Consider the following 23,163-nt stretch of genomic DNA (forward strand, 5'->3'; position numbering starts at 1 on the left):
ACTTTCTCCCAGAACTCTTTTCTCTAAAACATGTTATCAGCACGAGCCCTAACCCTACCTTTGGGAAAACCCACACCTAGAAAAGAAACAAAAAAAATTCTGCCGTTAGCCTCACTAGGGTTCGCAACCCCTTGCCTACATCAGCCTCAGTACAGCCTTAACGTGGCCTCAGTGTAGCCTCAAGGCAGCCTCACCCCAGCCCAACACAGCCCCCGCACTGCACGCCTCGTCTCACATGAGCACACACACTCGCGTCCCTTTAGCCTTGCCAGCAAACTTTTTTGAAGTAAAAATTTCTAAAAGTTGCCGCTTTATTAAATTAAATCTTCGTATTTTGTCATTTTTACGTGTTATATAACTGTGGAATTTTTTAGCATATTTTGTGAATTTTATTTATGTTTTATATAATTATTTTTAAGCATGCTTTGTAAATTTAATTATTTTTTATGTTTTATAAAATTGTGGCAACCTAGGATCCCAACCCCTGAACCCAGTCAGAACCAAATTGGCAGGGCCAAAATTGAGGGATTTCACCCCACGATAGCTCATCGTGGTATAATAACGAAGGGAGTCGCCATAGGACCTGTCACACAGCATGTGACCTTGAAGGAGGATGACGTCAAAGGCAAGAGACAGTGGTGTTGATAGTTGGCGAATCTTGGGAAGAGCATATGCATAATAGCAAGGGTGAAATCCTAGCCTATGTATAATGGGGAGGGGTGGGATATAGAAAAAAAAAAACGTTCAAGAACAAATGGATCAAAATAGTTTTCATTCTTTTTGACAATGACATGTCCAATAGATTATATTGTGATTGACGACCATGACATAGCAGACTAGAAATACCATTATCCTGTCACAAGTGTATACATCATTTGTGATCTTCAGGTGTTAGCTAGCGTTCAATGAATTAATACTCTTCCTAAATCCAAAACATACCTTTCAATTCTGTAGTATGAATTATTGTATAACCAAATTAAGCTAGCTGAGATGAGGCATCTTGGATTCTTGGACGACTGTTTGCTGACCATGTGTAACTGAATATATTGATGAACAAGTTTGGTAAATGAAAAAGAAATTAGCAATCTGTTTTAAGAAATTAATAATTTGACTCAACCAAATTTGGTTGACTACTAATTGAGAGTCGTTGAAGATATTGATGTTGTCCGCTCCAATGTCAATGGCAAGTAACAATCCGGTTATTAGAGCTTCGTATTAGGCAATATTGTTTGAGGCGTTAAAGTTGAATTTCAAAGCATATTCGGCGAGTAGCCCTTTGGGTCCAGTGAGGATGATTCCCACTCCGCTAGCCGTCTGGCAGGAGGAATCGTCGATGTGTAAGTCCCATTGTGATTGTTAGGGTTGGGTAGGAGCTGTTTCCATGTCATTGTTTGTGTCCTTCCTTCTGGTGAATTCTATAATAAAATCCACCATAGCCTGGGCCTTCATGGCTGTTCAAGGTTTGTTACTTGATATCAAATTTTCTCAGCTCAATTGCCTATTTGCTCAGTCTTCCAGAATGTTTAAGGCGTTGCATGATTTGCTTAAGCGCATGATTGGTAAGGATATGAATGGCATGAGATTGAAAGTAGGTTGGTAACTGCCTGGCGGACATGATTAGAGCTGGGGCCAACTGCTCTAACTGGTTATAATGTGTCTCAGCGTTTGTGAAGCCTCAAGTTGTGTAGTATATAGGCAGTTCATCTATGCTTTCATGGCGAACGAAGGTGGAACTAACGGCGGAAGATGACACAGATAGATAAATGTATAGGATTTCCCCTGGCTTTGGGATGGGAGAAGAGAAACGGAAGCTAGATATGCTTTGATTCCCTGAAATGTTGCCTCACATTCTGGTGTCAATTAACGAGTTTGTTGTGAGTCTGTTTTAGCAACTTGAAGAATGGGGTGCATTTATCCGTTAACCTGGAAATGAATCTAGATAGAGTTGTACGTGAGCCTTCCGATCAAGACGAGTATGTCTTCTTTCTTTTCTGGTGGCTTCATATTGAGTACTATTTGGACCTTCAATGGATTGGCCTTGATTCCAAGGTCACTGATGATGTATCCAAGGAATTTGCTGATTGTGACTCCAAATAGGTACTTGTCCGGATTGAGGCACATGCCATATGCTAGCAACATTTCTAAGATGATCCGGAGAATCTTGACGAGTCAGCTGGCCTTAATACTCTTCACCAACACGTCGTCCACAAATACGACGATGATTTTGCCAATGTGCTTATCGAACGTCATGTTCAAGAGTCGCTGATAAGTGGCTGCTGCATTCTTGAGCCTGAATGGCATAACTTTATAACAGTATAAACATTTGTACGTCCATGCTGAAGTGGTCGCTTCCTCATTGTCTGGGTGCACCTTTATTTGGTTATATCCGGAGTATGCATCCATCATACGGAGAAGTTCGTGTCCGGCTGTGGCGTTGATGAGTTGGTCGATTTGTGGCAAAGGGAAGCAGTCTTTGGGGTAGACATTGTTCAAGTTCTTAAAATCAACACACATTCCCCATTTTTTGTTCGCCTTCTTAACCATGAAGACATTAGAGATCCATTGCGGATAGTTGGTTTTAAGGATGAAACCAATGTCTCGGGGTTTTGTTACCTCAGCTGGGTGGCTTGATATTTCACTTCGTCGAACACCTTGCGTTTCTGCTTGACTAGATATGATGATGGTTTGATGCCTAACTTGTGATAGATGATGTATGGGGAAATTCCTGGCATATCCGTGTAAGACCATGCGAAGACCTTGAAGTACTCCTTTAGTAGTTTGATTAAGTCATCTCAGACATCCGGATCTAGTTATGCCTCAATGCCGAAATTCTCTCTGATGCTCGTCTTATATTGGTATGCTAATCATAGTTGCCTCTGAATCCAATACTGATTGGGTTTAAGCTTTGTCTCGTGGGTATTCCGGCTTGTCCATTGGTTTGGGGAGGTCTGCTACTAACATTATCTCTGTTTGGGCTCATGAGCGAGCGATAGTTGTGGAATAACACTCCTTGGCTATCTGCTAGTTTCCCCGAATGGTGCATGTTCCAGTTGGGTGGGAAATTTCAGGAGCAATATGAATCCGGCGGTGATTACACCCATTTTGTTTAACGATGGGTGGTCGAGGATAGCATTGTAAGAATTGGGACAGTCTACCACGATAAAGTTAGCATAGATCTCTGAGGACCTGGCCCTTTGTCCAGGCCTTAGGCTCATGGAGTCAGAGCCAAACGGTTGTGTAGTGCCTCTAAAAAAACTTAGGAGGGGTTCATGGTCTTGGATCAATCTGCTGCTTGGCCGTTGGTGTTAATTATATGTATTACTAAAGATGACGTTGACTGCTGATCTGTTATCGTTGAGTACCCAGCTGACTTCCTATTTGTCTATAACGGCATCGATAAGGAATAGTTTGTCATTGTAGAGTTGTATGCCTCTCTACTCCTCTTCAGAGAATATGATGGGTTCCCAACTGCTTTTGGGGTCTCGGCTAGCCTATCGGATCAGATGTTGGCTACCTCACACCAATTGTATCTTCTAGAGAGTTTTCGCTGAGCTTGAGTGGAAGTAGTATGGACTAGGCGCCGCCTTCGATTATATTGATTCTTCCTCAGGGTGCTGATAGTGCCTCCTGTTGTTGTGTTTTGAACTATTGAAGTTTGCCTTCGCGGAATAAGGACTCGATCATGTCCTTTAGTGCAATGCACCTGTTGGTTTCATGATCGTCATTCTTATGGTATTTGCCCCATTTTCTAGTGTTTTTTGGTTTACCCTACTTCATATATTTTCTAGGTGGTGGTCGGGGAATCTCAGCATTGCATTGATCATATATGTTTTCAGAGGTTGTGTTTGTTATTGTGAATATTTCGTATCTAGGAGCGGGTAGTTTCGATAGCTCATCTCTCCATTTGCTACTGTGTTGTGGCTTATCTTCCCCATTCTGGTAGTTGTCACATTTGTCCTGCTGCCACTCATGCGTTTTATCATTTCTCTGGGTGGAAGTGTGACTAGGTGCTAGTTGTGCAACTTGTGTGGCTAGGAAAGGTAGTGGAGGGTTGTAGATGTAGGTGTTATATTCTGCGTGTATGTTGGCCCGTTCCATAAGCTCATCGTAGGTAAGTGTTGCTATTTCCGCATTTAGATGATATAGGAAAGTACTTTCTGCAGACCTTACTTGAAGGCAATTGCCACCACCCCCTTGTCCAAATTTCTGACTTGAGACGTCGCCTTCCACCATCGTGTGACATAAAAGCGGAGGGACTCGTCGTCTGCTTGTAGGATTTTGAATAATTGGTTTGAGTCTTGGAAGCCATATGCCATAAACTCGAACTGCGTCAAGAAAGCGTCTTTTAATTGTTGAAAGGAATTGATTGATCCAGGTGAAGTTCATGGAACCAACCATGGCCTCTGTGGATAGATTTTCCTGGAATAGGTGACAAATGACTGCATCACATGATATTTTCCCTGGATGGCTGACTCGAAGTACTCCAGATGGGTGTGAAGATCCGAATTTCCGACGTATGGTGCTATTTTCAGAGGTTTTAGGGAGGGAACACCTACAGATTGTAGAATCCACTAAGTGAAAGGTGTTGGACTCCTGGTGAATTGAGGTTTGGGTCTGGTAAACTGTGGTATTGCCTCTATGCAGTGTATCCTTTCCTCTAGATCTTGCATCCATTGTAAGAGAAGTGTGGTTTGAACGTTTGTAGATTGGGTTGGCCGTTTACGTTGTGAATGAACTATTTCTTCTGAGTCTGCTACTTTCTCGCTCTTGTCCGCACATTTCAAAAGGGGAGTAACACCCTTGTTCCACAGTTCCTTTGGGTTGAGTTAATACTCAAGGTGGATTACCTTCCACTAGGATGGGGGTTAAGATTGAGCGTTGTGGGCGAATTGAATAGTGGCTTTGTCATTGTGCCGTTGGTTGTTGTATTTCTGCAGCAAATCATTATTTCAATTGTTTGCTTCCAAAGTGTGTGATTTCATCTTCCAAAGTGAGGATGAGCCTACGTTGTAGGGTTGGTGTCTCATTATCCGGCGGAGGAGGGAAGGCGTGAGAGTTGGTGTGTCTTTAGCCATAAAGCACCTTGGCTTTTAGTCCAGAATAGCACAGACGCACCAAATCTAATGCACGAATCTGGATGCGCCGAGAATGAACGAGTGTAACTTGAGACTGTCTCTGCTCCTAACTCCTTCGGCTGAGATCTGTCAACAGAGAAGAATCGTTAAGAGAAAGTCCGGAGTGTTCCAAACTTCACTCCTCCGATGCCTAAGTCAGGAATGAGTAAAGCGGAAGCCAATCTCAGTATGAGTAGAATAAAGGAAATAAGAGTCATTCCGAGCGTGGAGTGAGACCCCCCCCCCCCCCTTTATATAGGTGCCAGGGTGTACTAGGGTTCAGGCCAGCTGTTGACTTCAGAGGATTGCGTCTGTCCACGTGTCTGGACGCACATTATCCTTGGCAGGGCAGTGACCGCACGAGGGTAGCACAAATCTTAGCAGGTGGGAACACCAATAGTCATTCCCACTAACCTGTTCTTGGTTTCTTCTACACCATTTGAACCCTCTACTCAACCATTGAGTCACCCATGAACACAAGTCTTGTTCTGCCACGCTTGTCTCATGCTGACGAGACTAGAGACCAACGCAAGCATGGAGCAGCAACTGGACGAGCAAGAATGCAGAGAAGGGTAGGGGTAGGTTAGGGTGCGCATGAGGTGCGTTCTCTTAGGGTTTTTCTTTCAAAATTTTTCAAGAAAGTGTACTCGTTAAGAACGTATTGCACACGATGTATTTTGATGTTCCAAATTAAATAACATCAGTGTTATTCTAAGACTAATATTTTGTCGTGTTACTTAGGCTCTATATAGTAATTTATAGAATATTATTAAAAATATAATCATTTATTTGACTTTTGGATACTAAGTATTGGATTTAGGGGAGCCCAATTATTGAAAACTAATCCCACTAGACCATATATATAATACTAAATTTCAGGTCATTTAACAAAACACAAATCTGACTAAGAGCGTTTTTTCCATACTTAATAAATTTTCTATACAATTGTGCTTGATTGTTATTAGATCTAAATCAAATGGTGGAGAATATTGAGGTAAATAGAACCATTCTAACTATCTCATTGTTCTCTACCATTAGATTTAGATCCAAGCCAACAGTTGAACAGAACCGCTGAGAATTTGGTCGTCTTCACTCATATGATCAAACACTCCATGTGTATAATTATATAGTATTTGACTGCATAAGATGGATATCTAGAAATCTTTTTTTTTTTTGGGGGGGGGGGGGGGGGGGGGGTGGTTCTGGACCATTGCAAATACAAATCTCTCTCTCTCTCTCTCTCTCTCTCTCTCTCTCTCTCTCTCTCTCTCTCCCTCTCTCTCTCTATATATATATATATCACTCTAGCATTGACCTATTTCAGATGTATAATTTTCAACAAATTTTTCTTTTTAACTAAATCAAGAAATTTATTAAAAAGTCTGACAAACATGTGAAACAGAATTTTAGAACTTAGAGACATCTCATTACTAATTGTAAAAGTAAAACGGAAATGGTCTACTCATTTCATTTCATAGTCCCTTATATAGATATAGAATTACAACGGAAATATCAATTACAATAATGATACTAAATGCTGATTGAGTTGTAATTGCAATTCCTTGATTCCCTCTTCGTTAGTCACTTTGATGAAGACACATAATGTGTTTTTCCTTTAACACTCCCCCTTGTGCCAAGTCAAAGACAAAATGGTGTATGAATTGTTGCCTCACTCAAAACCTTGCCAAGTAACAATAAAAACACTATGGGACAAAAATACACCTTGGTTAAAGGAAAATAGCACAACGCACCTATTGCATTTGAGGATGACATGTGTGTGTTAGACTCCCCCTGAAGTCTACACCTCCTCTTGATCCTTACATTAGTCAAGGGAGCTTGGAAAGTCTTCGCATTCCTATGTTTTTCACATGTCTCTCAAATATGGCCTTAGGCAATGATTTGGTAAACAAATTTGCCACATTCTCCTCAAACCTTACTTGATTCACTTGAATCTTGAGGAGAGCTTGTTGTTGCTGATTGTAGAAAAACTTTGGCGATATGTGTTTTATATTATCACCCTTGATATAACCTAGCTTCATCTGTTCAATGCAAGTTGCATTATCTTCATAAATGCAAGTAGACTTTTCAGTGGTAGAACTCAAACCACTAGCCCCTCGAATATATGTAATGATAGCTCTTAACCATATACACTCACGAACCGCCTCATGTAGAGCAATGATCTCTGAGTGGTTCGAGGAGGTAGCTATAAGGGTCTGCTTGGTTGATTTCCAAGATATCGTCGTGTTCCCAATGGTAAATACATAACCAGTTTGGGAACTACCTTTATGTGGGTCAGAGAGGTGCCCAGCATTAGCAAAACCAACCAAAACATCATTTGGGGTTTCAGTGTAGTGAGTGGCACTCTCACCATCAATATTTCCTTTAGGGATTGTAGTTCCATATGCGGTCCCTCTTGTCTCTCTGTAAGGAAAGAATAGTCCCAAGTCAATGGTTCCTTTTAGGTTTCTGAAAATGTTCTTGATACCATTCCAATGACGCTACATTGGTGCTGAGCTAAGTCTACCTAACAAGTTCACTGAGAATGCAATGTCTGGTCGAGTGCATTGGGTTAAGTACAATAATGCACCTATTGCACTTAGATAGGGAATTTCAGCTCCCAACACCTCTTCGTCATCTTCCTTTGGACGAAATGGATCTTTGTTTGCATCTAAACTTCGACCAATTATGGGAGTGCTAGCAGGATGCGCTTTGTCCATGTTAAATCGCCTGAGCATCTTTTGGACATACGCAGACTGGTAGATTAATATTCCACAAACTCAGTGCTCTAGTTCAAGGCCTAGACAGAATCGAGTTTTCCCAAGATCCATCATCTCAAATTCGGATTTCAAGTAGCTCGCAGTTTCTCTTATTTCATCAAGAGTACCTATTATGTTCATATCATTGACATATACAGCTATAATTGCAAATCCTGAACTTATTTTCTTTATGAATACTCAGGGGCATAATTCATCGTTCTTGTATCCCTTCCCAATCAAGTAGTCACTTAGACTGGTATACCACATCCACCCGGATTGTTTCAATCCGTAAAGTGAGCGTTTCAACCTAATTGCAAAAGCACTCTATGGTTAAAGTCACTTGACTTGGGTAATGTAAGGCCATCAGGCACTTTCATATATATATATATATATATATATATATATATATATATATATATATATATATATATATATGAATCAAGATCCCCATAGAGATATGTAGTTCCACATCCATCAGTTGCATTTCCAGTCCTTCGGAAACTACCAAGCTTACTAAGTAGCGGAACGTTATAACGTCCATTACGGGAGAATATGTCTCCTCGTAGTCAATTCCAGGGAGTTGTGAGAAACCTTGAGCCACAAGGCGAGTCTTGTACCTTAGGACTTCATTCTTCTCATTAAGCTTTCTGACAAAGACCCATTTATGTCCTACAGGCTTTACACTTGGTGGGGTTAGCACTACCGGACCAAATACCAGTCTCTTTGCCAGAGAATTTAGTTTTGCCTAGATTGCTTCTTTCCATTTAGGCCAATCTGCTCTTTGTTGACATTCTGCAACAGAGCGTGGTTCGATATCATCGTGCTCTATGATTTCTTGGGCAACAGTGTATGCAAATACTTCATCAATGTGTATGGAAGATCTTTCTATCAACTCATGCGCACTCTCATAATCCATTGAGATTTCTTTGTTCTCTGGAATCATTTCAAACATCAGAGCGTCATCCAATATTGAGTCATGGACATAACTATAATCAAAGACAATTTGATGAGAGGGATTCTCTACATTGATGATTAATAGATCGTTTTGTGCCTTACTCACCCTCTTCTTCCTTGGGTGAGTGTCAGTTGAACCACGTGGCCTCCCCCTCTTCCTTTGGGGAGTCACGGCCTTAACCACACCTCCATTAAGTGTGGTTGCAGCGTCGTGCCCTTTGTTGCGGACTTCTAACCTTGCAGGCACATTTGCAGTTGTTATATGTGATCTCGTCACTTTTGCGATATCAGTAAATGCATCAGGCATCGAATCTATTACATTCTGAAGATCAATTATTCTTTTCACTTCACTTTCACATTGTGAAGTGCGGGGATCAAAATGAGACAGAGTGGGGACAAACCACGACAATTCCTATCATTCTCTTGGAAAATCCTTTTTCCTATCTTCCCCTAACGACGGGAAGACTATCTCATCAAAGTGACAATCCATAAATCTAGCGATAAAGAGATCGCCTGTCAAGGGTTCCAAATAGCGGATAATTGTTGGAGATTCGTATCCAACATAAGTACTTAATCGTCTCTGAGGACCCATTTTGGTGCGCTGTGGGGGCGCAATAGGCACATATACTGCGCAACCAAATATGCGTAAGTGTGAAATGCCAGGCTCATAGCCAGTTACCAACTGGTACGTAGAAAATGGTTGGCTAGCAGTGGGTCTGAAACAAATAAGTAAAGATGCGTTCAATATTGCATAGCCCCAGGCAGATATAGGCAGGTTGGTGCGCATAACCAGTAGCCTTTTGATGGTGGATTCTGCAAGACCATTTTGTGTATGCACATAGGGTACATGATGATCTACATCAATCCCAAATAGACATGCAATAATCATCAAATGCTTTTGATGCAAACTCTCCAGCGTTATCAAGCCTCATAGACTTGATAGGGTGAGCCCTTAAACTTATAATCTGTGTTAGTAGTTTTACAAATGCAGTATTCCTTGTGGACAATAATGCGACATGTGACCAGCGTGTTGAAGCATCCACCAGAACCATAAAGTACTTGAATGGTCCGCATTCTGGATGGATAGGTCCACAGATAACTCCTTGTATCATTTGTAAGAATGGAATATTTTGTTTTGTATCTTTAGCATAGGAAGGTCTCGATCCTGTTTTTGCTAAAGAGCAGGCTTTGCAAAATGAGTGATTTGCCTTTGAAATAGTCAATGAGGCATAGTGGGAGGGTGGTAGTTCTTCTGGTACATCAGAAGGCAATGGCTGCATTTGAGCAATACTAGGACTGACACCTTGCAGTGTAGTGGATTTTTGTCCCATTTTATTTTTCACTCTAAAGAAGGGATGTCTGTGTGAGTTATTTAAAATACGGATCATCATGTCACAACCAGGGTACCCTAGGCAGTCATGCCAAAGCCTGTATGAGTCAGTGTCCCACATTTCATTGTTGGTGACAGCATAGGATTCAATGATCAGAATAGTAGTGAGGTATAGTCTACTAGATTGACTCATTAGTTTCTCTAAAATGTGTTTCCTTCCACATTCATTAGAGGTAATATAAAGGTATTCGGTTCCATTCTCACATTGTGTTTCTACATGATAACCGTTGGCACAAAACTCTTTGAAACTTAACAAGGTTCAATTAGCTTTTGGTGCATACAGAGCGTCTGTGACTTTAAACATTGTGCTGTTAGGCAACAAAAATTTGGCAGTTCCTCACCCTTTTATTACTTATGATGATCCAGTCATCGTAGTCACAAAGGAATTATAGGCTATTAATTCAATGAATAATTGCTTATTCCTTACTATGGTGTGGGTAGTCCCACTATCAACTAAGCACTCAAGTTCTCCTCGCTTCATTCCTACAAGTAAATGGGAGGTATTATTAAATAATTTGAAAATATATCTCATATTCTTTAGAGTATTTCTATGTAGGTAGAATGATAATCTTTTCATTCTAATAATTTTTTCTTTTTCTAGATGTATTGCTTTACATCTTTATAGTGCTATTTTGAACCATGTATATATGTGTAGTAAATAAAATCGAATAAATTCAATGCTTCAGAATAAAATCCGAAATTTATTAATAAGCCAACGATAATCAAATCAAGGTCTTGTTCAGAAATCTAATTCATTAAACCATTATTTAAACTTTAAGACCAAGCAATAGTCTAATTTTTTTTTAAAAAAGGCATTATGCCTTGACAACTGTCTTTGGAAAATAAAATAAAGCAGATCAGTCAAAATCTAGAGCATCCATTGACTGAGCAAGTTCCTCGTTGCCATTAAAGTCTGCAATTGTGAGGTTGACGTCTGGGTCATGGCCTTCTTCTTCCATATAGTGAGCCTCTTGTTCTGTAGACTTCCTATACCTCTTGTAAGTGGCTGCTACTCTGTTGCTTGCTTGGCAGTTCTTATACCAATGCCCAATGAGTCCACACCTATATCATGGTTCATTACCAACTCTTTCCTGTTTGACTGAAGGGTTCTTAGGTGCCTTTTGCGTCTTGTTTCCATGACCACTAGGGCCAGCACCACCACCTCTGCACCATACATTGGGAGGGCCTCCATGGCCATACCATGACCCCCAAATCCCTTTCCACATAGTGCATTATTGCCACGTGGGTAGGGATCAGCACGTCCTACCTTGTTTGCATTGGGGTTCTTTCCACCTTTCACTTTGCCATAATTAGCCTCGGGAATTTTCTTTGTCCTAACGGGCCTGGTATTGTTGTTCAAAAGAACCTCATTATGCCTCTCAGCCACTTGCAGTAGGTTGATCAGCTTATTGAAGGTTGTGATTTTTTTGTAGTCATACTCCAACCTATACTGGTTTGCTAGTATAAGTGCTGAAGTAGGAAAAGTGGAAAGAGTCTTCTGGATCATATCATCTTCTGTGAGTTCCCTTTCACAGAAATTGAGACGTGCCTTTAGGAGCAAAATGTCCTTGTTGAAGTCATTGACCCTTTTGTAGTCAAGTAAGCAGATTTCATTCCACTGAATGGTCAGTTCTGGGAGCAAAATGTCATGAATGTTCCCAAAACATCCCTTAAGGGCATCCCACAATTCTTTGGGTGTCTTCAACTGAAGGTACTCCCAGCGTAGGCTAGGTTCAATATGTCGCCTTAGAAACAGTAAGGCATTTGCTTGCACCTTGTCAGACGGTCCATCGTCTTTGGGGTCGGTGGGAGTTTTGATGGTGGTAGTGTAGTCTTTTGCCACAAAGGCAGTTTCCACATCGGAAACCCAACGATGCTCAAAATTTCATAAATAATAAAAACATAAACAATAAAATATAGGCATGCTTAAAAATAGCAAACATAAAGAAAATTCACATGCTTTAGATTCCACATATAATAAGATATATGAAGAGTGGAATATAAACGAGGCAGCCAAAAATAAAATAAAAAAACATACTTGGTTTTGGGAAAACAAAATAATCCTAGTGCACGCACGTGTTGATGCAGGCGTGCGTAGTGATGTTTTTGGACTTGAGAAAAACTGGGTCGCTTCCTCTCTCTTTTTAGAAGTGAGCCATGGGGCCTTGTTATTTTTTTTCTTTTTCTTTTTCCTCTTCTCCTTCCTTCTAGTTTGCAGATGGGTGTCTGCAGTGATGGTTGTAGGTGCTGGGGCACTAGGGCCGAGGCTGGAGGGAGGCGCTGGGCTTGGGTACAGTTCAGAGTGTGTTGTGGTGCTGCTGCAAGGGTGTGGGAGCAGGCACGGAGGGTTGCAAAGGTGAAGGAGCAGGCGTAGGGGGGCTGCGAGGTTGAAGGCGTGGTGCTGCAAGGTGGTGATGCAGGCGCGTGCAGTGGGGAATTGCAGTTCTCTAAGGAGTGAGGAGTGACGAGATCCAAGACTTGAAGACAAAGAAGAACGAAGGTGTTGATGAAGGACTGAGAGTGATTCACAAACCGACAAAGAAGAACAAGTCGAGATGGTCTGAAACGTCTAACTGGATGAGAAAGAACGCTAAAGTAACGAGTGATGACAGAGACGAGACCGATCCCCAATTCTGGGTTAGGGTTCTGAGGCGGGGTTTGATGCAAAGCTGATCTTTTTTTTTTTTTTTTTTCGACAAGAAGAAGAAAGAAACTAAAAAACTAGGGTTTTTTCTTGGCCTATTCGCTTAGCTGGTTAGAGCGTCGTGTTGATAACTTGTAAAAGTAAAATGGAATTGGTCTACTCATTTCATTTCATAGTCCCTTTATATAGGGATAAAATTACAACAGAAATATCAATTACAATAATGATACTAAATGCTGATTGAGCTGTAATTGCAATTGCTTGATTCTCTCTTTGTCAGTCACTTTGACGAAGGCACTGACAAAGGCACATAATGTGTTTTTCCTTTAACACTAATTCTTTTTTTTTTCCTTAAGCCACGCCGTTGTAAGCCCAAGGGGCTGGAAAAGATACATTTAACTAGATCTAATGAATAAGCCCATACATAGGGATAAACACATAGGAAATTCAGTTTCCAACTTAATTCAATAGAGAGAAACATCAAGTTGAGAAAAACAGCATAGAGCCATCACAAACCGTTTGAAGCCGTCACAGGCCGCACCAAGTTGTCATAATCCGCCGAATAACTCCCTAACCAAAATACCCCGAAAGACATATCTGAAAGAGGGAATGAAGAATCTAAAACCACATCGTAAACTAACTTTCTCTTCTTCACCAACCAGAGATGCACCATTCTTGAAGGAGTCGTGGCCATTGAATGAGAACATAAGTTAACACTACTACAAAAATTGAATCAGACGACGCCTCTCACATGACGTATCATACTTTTCCGTCGTCTGATTAATTTTTTTTTTCGGACGTTGTTTTTACAAAATCTGTCGCCTGATATGGACTTATGAATTAGTTCAGAAGGCGTTTAAGGACAAAACCGTTGTGTGACGCTTAAAAAATTGAGCAGCAAGTTTCCCACCATGTAAGTGGTGCCAAACCCCATCTCAAACCCCAAAATTTCCCCCCAACATGTATTAATCATATGACGAAAAATAATAAAACTGTGGTCTGATCAATATGTTTGGCTGAAGGAGGGAGATTTCCCACCACCATTTTTCTCTACCTCCCTAAAGAGGGAAGTCAAATTGATTGGAGACAGATCCCAAATTTAAAATGGCTGCATTCAGACCACGTTTTTATAAAATCCTGTTGTGTGAGTCCTTGTTCAAATCGATATTAGTCGGGCTTAAGTAACTTGAGCAAAAAAAAAAACACAAAAAAGCGAAAGCTCCTCACTCTCTCTCTCTGTCTCTCTCTCTTAGTACCAAAACCAAAGCCCAAAGCTCCTCCCTTTCTCGACAGCGTTTCCCCAAATCCAAACCCTCGCTCTCCCGAATCCTCACTCTTTCCCTCACCTTTCTAGGGTTTCAATTTTCAAATTGCCACCATCCTCCGTCTGGATCCCCAAATTTCAAATCCTTAATTTTCAATTTTCAAATCCCCCAGATCTGGCTGAAGGTTTTGGTTTGGGCTTGGAGAGCTAACATAAACACGAAGGACATCCAAGACTTCTTCGAGCAGTCAACCAATGATGCTCTCTCCGGCGGCAGTCTCTTTCCGATCCATTACCACCTTTAGCGACTTGATTAGGGTTTCAGGTTTCGCTTCTTTCTCATTAATCGATCCAATTTCCGATGCGTTTGCTGCCTTACGATTGTGAGAAGCGAGTTTGCAAACTCAAAATAGGAAACAAAGCCTATCAGGTCACTATTTCGATATTTCTGATTTCGTTTCTAGTTTCAATTGGCTAGGGTCACCACCCAAATTCGCCTTCCTCTCTCTGTCAGAAAACCAAAACAAAAGATGGGACTGGGATAGCAGTGGCAAATTATGTGGCTGGAAGAAGTGAAATATTCCGTTGTCCAAAATACCCATACAAGATCGTTCCAAGATTTTTCAAAATCCAGAAACACCTGCCCGAGGGTCACAATGACTACTCGAATTGCTTCGTGAGTCAGAGAGAACTTGCTCGGTCAACACTCCGCCTAGAGAAACTAGGGCGCCATTGCTAACGTCGGCAATCTCGACCCTCAGGTTCTCTTTCTCTTTCTCTTTCTATTTCTTGTTTACTTGACAATTAGAAATTTGAGCAACTAGGGTTTTGGCATCGAGTTCGTTCCACTTGGTTTTGTATACTGGTTGTTGATTTTCTTGTTTGGTTGGTTTTCAGGTTAGTGAAGAATTGCTGTGGGAACTGTTTATTCAAACCGGTCGTGTTGGTATGTATCTGATTATAAAGCTTTCTTTGTGTATTTAGTTGCTCTATATCCCATCTATTAATGAAAATAAAAGAAATTGAATTGATTAAGATCTGTTAAAACTACTAATGGTACTCTATGCTTATTTTCGTGCAGTTAATATCTATGTTCCCAAAGATAGAATTACGAACCTTCATCAAGGACACAGATTCGTGAAGTTCCGAAGTGAAGATGATGCTGATTACATAGGTTTTCATTTTCTCAAGTTATTGAATAGCTCCCTAATTCCTATTAAAGATGTTGTTTCTGATTATAAATTTGTTGTTTTGACTGCTATGCAGGGAATCAAGGTGCTTAATATGATCAAGCTTTACGGAAAGGCAATTCGTGTAAATGAGGTAGTGTAAATGAGGTATGTAATTCTATTTTCCCTAGCTTCAGAATCTTCTAGTTGTCTAGATCACATGTTTCAGATTTTGATGGTTATGAAATTCTTTACAAGCATAAGCACAATTTTTTTGGGCAATTGTAAACTTATAATATGAGTAGTGATTCTGATATATAACTTCTGGTCAAGGAAGAAAAAGACTTTCTCAGTTGACTGCTTCATCATTGAACTATAATGGTTTTATTCTTTAACAAAGAAGGCTAGCCTCTAGCACTAGCCCACCTCTAGCCCTTATCTTATACACTAGTCTATTCTTCACTGGCTAAGCAAGGTAAGCGCAGCTGGTCCCAATAAAAAAAAGAAGTATTCAATTCCTAGCATGCCCAAAATTAGAGACTGGAATTGGGTATTGGCTTTAGATTTGATTCATTTTCTCTGGTTAGGTATTTTGATTCACTTTGCCTGAGGTTGGCACCTACTTATTTAAGGTCTGCATTCTCTATATATAATGAGGTTTTTTATTAAATGATTCTTGTCTCAATTATCATTTTCGTCTTCCTCCCCTCACATTCTTTCTTTACAAAAATGTTACAAATGAGCACTTAATGATTGATGTTTAAATTTTTCATTTTTCAAGTGCAAGTAACTCTTTTAACTAGTAGAAAAAGGATTAAGGCATGACAATATGTCATCTTCAGTGTCATTGTCTATTCATCATGCATTTTCTACTACCCATTTCGCATGCAACAAGAGAACATGGGTGGAACTGATATCACTAATCTACATTTTGATGGCATCACTATTAGTTACTTAATCTTCTGGCTATATAGTCTTTTGTTCGGTAAGACTTACAAGAGTTCTATCCATACTTAAGTTCTAGAAGTATTCATAGTTGAACTCAGCTGTGAAAGGTAGAGAATGACCGATGAGAACAAAAAGCACAACAATGAATTTATACTTACTCTTGTATTGGTGCAAAATATGTATATATTGGCTGCATTTCAGCTTTCTTTTGATTGATTCTTTAACCAAGAGACTGCTTCACACTCTTTTGACTCAATCATTTTATGTACGTGCCCACTTCGTTAGATTCATTGATTATGGAGTTTGGAAGTCAAACTCTGGTTTGGGGACCAACAGTTATGCTGAGGAAGCCCTTCAACTTTGGCTTTCTTATTCTTGTTTTTAATCATCAACTGAGATAGGATATTTGATTTAGTAACCCAGCAAACTCAAAGACCAGAAGCTCACTTTTGAAGACCTGATGGTAGCTAAAGTAAGTACTTTCTATTGAACCTAGTTGTGAATGGTGGTGTTTGTTTGGTTTGTGACTGCTCACTTACTCTGTTTACTTCATCGTGTGTGTTGCAGGGGACTTATGAGAAGGCTAGGGAATGAGAAATGATATTGAAGAGTTCATATATTAATTGCTGGACCTAAACGGCGAAGGAAGAGAGCAATATATTGAACTACAGAAAGAGAGGAAAAGGCTCCTACAGAAGCTTCTAAAGCTAGACTACAATGAGGCCATGAGAGCAGCAAAGCTAGACTCCTTAAGTAAATTTCTGGATGTATATTGCTAGGAGAGTAGTATTAGATGTACTCCTTTTGTAGATGAAAGATTACCTTTGCACAATCTATTTTGGTGCATGATGTGGATTATAACAATTTCTTCTATATATTGATCAAGTACTGTTAATTTGATCATTTTTTATTTCAATTTCAGCATATACAATGCATTGAATCATTCTATTAGGACAACAATGACCACAAAAAAATTGTCGTATGTGCACAATATTCACAATGACCCAAAAATAAAAACTGTCGTCTGAATGAAAGTCACACAATGGGCATAAAATAAAGCGACCTCTGAATTGCTATTACACAACAGTTTCTAAAGTCGCCCATCGTCTGAAGAATAGTCACGTAATAGCTAATGTTGTCGACAGGCTGCAGGCATGCTGCCGAGCCCTTCACACGACGGTTCCCTACAATCGACCTTCATCAGACGGCGCCTCGATATACGACGGTTTGCCTCCATATCAGACGACGGTTTTTAGCCGTCGTCTGATTCAATTTTTGTAGTAGTGTAAAAGCAAAGAATTATTACAATGGAGAATAGTGGTTGTGAAACCCATGCGTGAGCAACCATATTTGCCTAATTAATTTATTTTCACTTTTAAAAGGTAGCCCTGAGAACTTTCGTGGAAGCAATCTGAGGTAATGGAGAAATGATATGATCGAGGTGTTGGGTCATGGAAGGTAAAGATCTGAAAAAAGTTTGGGTAAATTGACAAGGAAAAGACAAGAAATCAAGCAAGGAGTAATTAGATCGTCTATATATGAAAGCCACATTGGGTGTGCAACCACCACAGAGGGTGTACAGGGGGCTAGTAATCATGGGTGAGGGTAGGGGGCATTTGGAAAGGAAGGAGGCAGAAAACATGGATATTGGTGGTAGGAGAGAATGTGGGTGGTGAGATTGGAGCTGATGGTGAACTCTCAATATATGAAAGAAAGTGTTGAAAACTCTAGAGATAAAAGGAAGCCCCACTCTTTTTTTTTTTTTAACTACTAACGAGGATTAAGCGATATTAACTTCTCTGTAGTAGTCTGAAGGGGGTGCCAAGACACCCGCACAACCTCGAGGGGAACCACTACAATCGGGGCCCACCTCCCGTCTCTCACTAGATATATTACTAATAAACAGCAAAAATCAGCAGATTTGAGAGACCTGGGTTAGTTAAAACACCCAATGGTTCGTGCGTCTGTGGTGCAGTGATTAGTCTGGCTATGCTGGGATACACTGCATGGGTGTGTGTGTTGGTTCTATTATCGTCTTCCACTCAAAAAAAAGAAAACAGCAAAAATCAGATTACAATAACAAGAGGTGGGGGACTATGCCAAAACCGCCTTCAAAAAGAAACGATACAAAAGAAAAAAACAGCATGATAGTAGGCTTGCTAGCCTGAACTATAAAACATATAACAATGCTCCAAACCAGCGAAGCAGAACGATAATCAACCCGAGCAGAAAAGTCATGACCATAATTCCTAATAAGAATATCTCACAGGGATAAGGTTGAGAGAATTTTTCAAGGAAATAACTACCCCATGGGTTGTTTCTTCCATCTTCATATCTTCCTCATTCATTCCATCAGGCACTTTCCAATCAAAGCAGCACAACAATTTGGCAAGTGCAAGCTCCATTGTCGTCGCTGCCATATAAATCCCTGGACAAATTCTTCGACCAGCTCCAAATGGCAAGAAGTCAAAGTGTTGCCCTTTAAAATCAACAGACCTATCATTAAATCTTTCTGGAATGAACTTTTCTGGGTCGTTCCAAATTCTGGATCTCGTGAGATTGCCCAATCATTAACAAGGACTGTTGTTTTGGGGTCAACATCATAGCCAAGGACTTTGAAGTGGGACATGGTTTCTCTTGGAAGAAGTAGGGGAGGTGGATGTAGTCGAAGTGTTTCTTTCACTATCATCTTGAGGTACTGCAGCTGCTCTGTATCAATTTCAGTGGCTTTTCCTTTATTTCCAATGCAGTTTCTAATTTCTTCCTGTGCTTTCTTCATCACTCTTGTATTCGTAGCCAGCTCGGCCATTGCCCAAACCATGGTAGTTGCAGTGGTGTCTACTCCTCCTAGAAACATATCCTGATTCACAAATACCATAGTAATTAACTAATTAATTATTAAAATATTAAATCTATTAAAGTTGAAATAACATTCAACTCAAAATCAATCGACAATATAACATGAAGACAACTTTTAACATAGAGTATGGCATGGTTTGGTGACTTGGTCTGACTAGAAAAACCATCATGCATATAACTATATATAGATCATTAGTGATAAAATCTCGTTCACCTACTCAGCTAAACTAATTCCAACTTCCTCATTATTCTCTAATTTTGAATTAAAATAGAATAACAATTAAGTTCAGCCGAGTAAAATATTTATTGAAAAGTATACATGGCTCTTAGTGATCAACATTAAAGGGTTCATAATCATATTGGTCTAGTGTACGTGATCTTGAGTTCAGTCTACTTATGGACAACTAGCTAATTGTTGTGTAATAAAAAAAAAAGTAATATAATTGAGGCAAACAAATAGATTCTCGAGTTTTATATAGTACAAAGTGAGTTATATTGGGCATATGGGTTCAAATTTGATCTAATTAGGACGCAAATACTTGTCCACACTAGTACGATGTTTAAAACAAAATCATTTCTCAAAAAAAAAAAAAAAAAAAAACAAAATCATTTAGTTTTGGATTACACATGACAACATACAGACGATTCTATGTACCTAGCTAATCTTATTTCGTCATTAATTAAAAATTAAGAGGCCGTGATTTGAATTAGTTCGCAGCTTACCAGGAGAACTGCCTTGATGTTCTTATGACCAATCTGAGCAGCTCCAATCCCAGTTTGCTTCTTCACCATTTTAAGCAGCACATCAACTATATCTTCATGCTCCTGTTGTGTCCTCCCAGGCCTGAGATGATCATCAATCGCCTGCTGAAAAAAGCGATGAACTTCCCTGGAAAGTCTGTCAAACTCTCTATGTTTACCGGAGACCCTGTCTATGATCCACCCGATACATGGAGGAAAGAAATCAACTGCGCCTGATGAGAAGCCTGTAAGATCATGAACCACTCGAAGAAATCTTTCATGCTCCAAATCGCTCCCTTGGAAACTTGTCCCGAAAACAATCCTGAAAATTATACTGCCCATGAGAGCAAACAACTTCTCAGTAAGGTTAACAGGAGAAGATGAAGCTGATGCGTCAGAGATTGAATCAATCATCTTCACGACTTCTTCTTCTCTAACAGACCTATACGACTGAACCCTTTTCGCACTGAAAATCTCAAGCACACATATCTTTCTTATCTCTCGCCAATATTCACTGTAAGGCGAAAATGCTATGTCTAGATGGTTAAATGTGAGTCTGCGAGATCCCGAGGAGGTCGGTCTACTGCAACAGTGGAGATCATTATCTTTCAAGGTCTGTTTTGCTGCTTCAGCTGATGAGATTATGAGGGTCGGTCTGCTACCCATGTGTAAGAGCATGAGTGGTCCGTATTTCTGTGATAGTCTCCATAGGTTTTGATGAAGTGATGAACCAGATTGAGTAAACTGGTGGAGGTTGCCTATAATGGGAAGCTTAGGAGGGCTTGGTGGAAAGTGCTTTTGTGGCTTATTGATCTGCTTTCTCAGTAAAAGCAGTAGTAAAGGGAGAAGGAGGAGAAATGGAATCCATAAGATTAGTAGGACGGTGTTGTCAGCCATTAACGGAGCTTTAGTGATCACCTTGATGTTTCTTAATTTCTAAGTCGGTCTTGTATATATAAGAGCTGCTGCTCCTAACTGAGCAAGCACATCATCTGCATAATTCATAATTGAATTACTATTGTATTTTTGTCCAAATATGTGACCCACATATAAGACTTGCGAATTTCACTATGGAAAATTGGAAATTATGAGTAGGTGAAAATTATTTGTAGTCACATTATCTTGCAGTATCAAATCTGATTTCTTGTTGTGAATACTTCTTAAATAACTGAGAAATAATGACCGGTACTGCGTTGCGCACGAAGTTTATTGAATTGGTCGGTATAGTTTTTGTTATATTCACTATTCATAACCACTCTATTGTTGTATAATCTCTACAATTTCTTTGATCTTCTCATATCACATCTCTTAATCTCTCATACTACTTAATACTATCACATTAAGCTAGTACTAATGTATAAGTGAATCATTAAAATTTTTTATGGCTTCTTGACCTCACCGTCTCTCTGCGCTAGGGTTTTCTCATGGATTTCTCTTCGACAAAAACTATCCAAACTCACCGTCCCTATGGCTGCCATGGGGGATGGCTCAGCTGCGGCGTTGATCAATCACGACTCTGCAAGGGTCTCGCTTGGATTTGCAGGGCTTGAGGCTCTCAGAGCATATCGTTGGTATATGGTGGGCCAATTACTTGGTCCCGAGGCTATGTTTCCCAGTTTCAAGGGCACAATCTCCACAATCTGGAGGATTAGATCGGGTTTGATAATTCAAGATGTGGGAGAATGTTTTGTTTTTCAATTTGATCGTGTTGCTGATCGCAATAAGATCTTGCATGGAGGCATGTGGTTCTATCGAAACACTATGCTTGTCTTTGGCGCGTATGATGGTGTTGGACTGGCGGCAGAGGTCCCTCTGAATTCATTGGAGACCTTGGTTGTGATCAAAGGATTACCGCTGGTTCTACGTAATAAGACAGCTCTAGGGTTGATTGGGTCGGCCATAGGTCGCGTGATTCGATTTGATCAGACAATCCTCAATAAGAAGGAGGAGGAACAACGCATCCGGATTGTCTTCGATGTTCAGCATCAAGTCAGAGTTTGGAAGGTGTTTGAATTCTCGCCGGTAGTGGTGCCAGAGCTGACAATGGTTTATGAGAAAATTAAGGGTTTCTGTTTGAGCTGTGGTTTGTTTATACATGATGCTGCTGGTTATGATGCTGGTGAAGGAGAAGGAGGAAATTCTCGCGCAAGCACCGACGACAGCTTTGGCATGTCTCACTTTAACTTCAGCACCGCATAGTCCTAGGGCGGAGGGTGCTGGAAAGCAGTGGAGTAGTAGTACTGGGATGCATGCGGTGCTCACTCTGGTGGGTAACGAGAAGTTACCCGAAATGGCTAGTTTTGAACTCATGGAAGTCCAAGGGTTGCAAGAAGCCCATGCATCACTGCACTCCAACAACCTTGGAGCTTTGAATCAAGTAGAGTCGGCCTTTGCAGGCTTTAATATCAGAATTTCTGAAGAGCTGGGTTATGCAGGCTAACACTAGCAAAGCTCATTCATCTTTCTTTACTTCTGCTTGTACTGAAAAAGAATATAACAAACAATATGCCGGAAAAAAAATAAAAAAAATTAACCTCTACCAATTCCTCCTGAGCTTCCTACGTATTTCTACTCTATGGAGGCTGATTATCTCTGTATCTGATATTTTGGAGATAACATGTACCAAACTTGAGGGGTTAGGAGCCATTCTCTAGTATGCGGCTGGTCTTCGGTATGCTGCTGCAAAACTTACAAAACAATGGCTAGGACCGGTGTGGTACCGAGTAAAGCTCTTCGACAATCAAGTCAGTATAATCTCAAAGTAGTAGACAAGAGTTGAGGAGAAGATGTGTGTTACCAAGAGGAGGCATTGTGCATCCTTATATGTGTTTCAGTGGTCTCGAGAGCTGTCTGGTCCAACTGAACACGGGTTGTATCGGTCTGCTACTATCGTTATCGATCTCTATTATCTGCAAAATAGATGAAGGTCAGAGGGAAGACCGGGTGTGCCGGCCTTCAACGCTCCGATGCCTAAGTCAGTATCGAGTAAGATAATGATAATGGAAAGCGACAGTAAACAGTTACCTCTTGGGGTTGTTGGAGATGTCCTTAATGTAGCAGGTTTGTGGGAGCTTGGTCCCGTTTCTTTAGGTGTGGGACGCTTGGGATTCCGATATCGTCCGAAGGGTATCGGAACCACCCACGTTGGGAGCTTATCTCGCTGGTGTGTAGGCGATACGAGTCTTGTGCTTCCGATTCTTGTGCCTAGGAGGTATGTGTATACCAACAAGTCCCCCAAGTCCCCGGTCAAGAGTTCTCTTGGGTGGGGAGTTTGTCGTTGGTAAAAGTATCGGAAGTTCAAGGCGAGTTTATGCCATGTGGCTT

At 40.5% G+C, this 23,163-nt stretch overlaps 1 protein-coding gene and 1 pseudogene across 1 annotated transcript; one reads left to right on the plus strand and one right to left on the minus strand.

Moving 5' to 3' along the window:
- Positions 1-18,288: 18,288 nt before the first annotated feature.
- On the minus strand, positions 18,289-20,800 carry LOC112200267 (annotated as a pseudogene).
- Positions 20,801-21,306: 506 nt separating this feature from the next.
- Positions 21,307-22,038, plus strand: LOC112199391. The gene has a single exon (XM_024340418.1). It carries the CDS (start codon positions 21,307-21,309, stop codon positions 22,036-22,038), a length of 732 nt encoding a protein of 243 aa, XP_024196186.1.
- Positions 22,039-23,163: the final 1,125 nt, after the last annotated feature.

This window comes from Rosa chinensis, chromosome 4 (assembly GCF_002994745.2).
Source record: "Rosa chinensis cultivar Old Blush chromosome 4, RchiOBHm-V2, whole genome shotgun sequence".
Classification (NCBI taxonomy): domain Eukaryota; kingdom Viridiplantae; phylum Streptophyta; class Magnoliopsida; order Rosales; family Rosaceae; genus Rosa; species Rosa chinensis.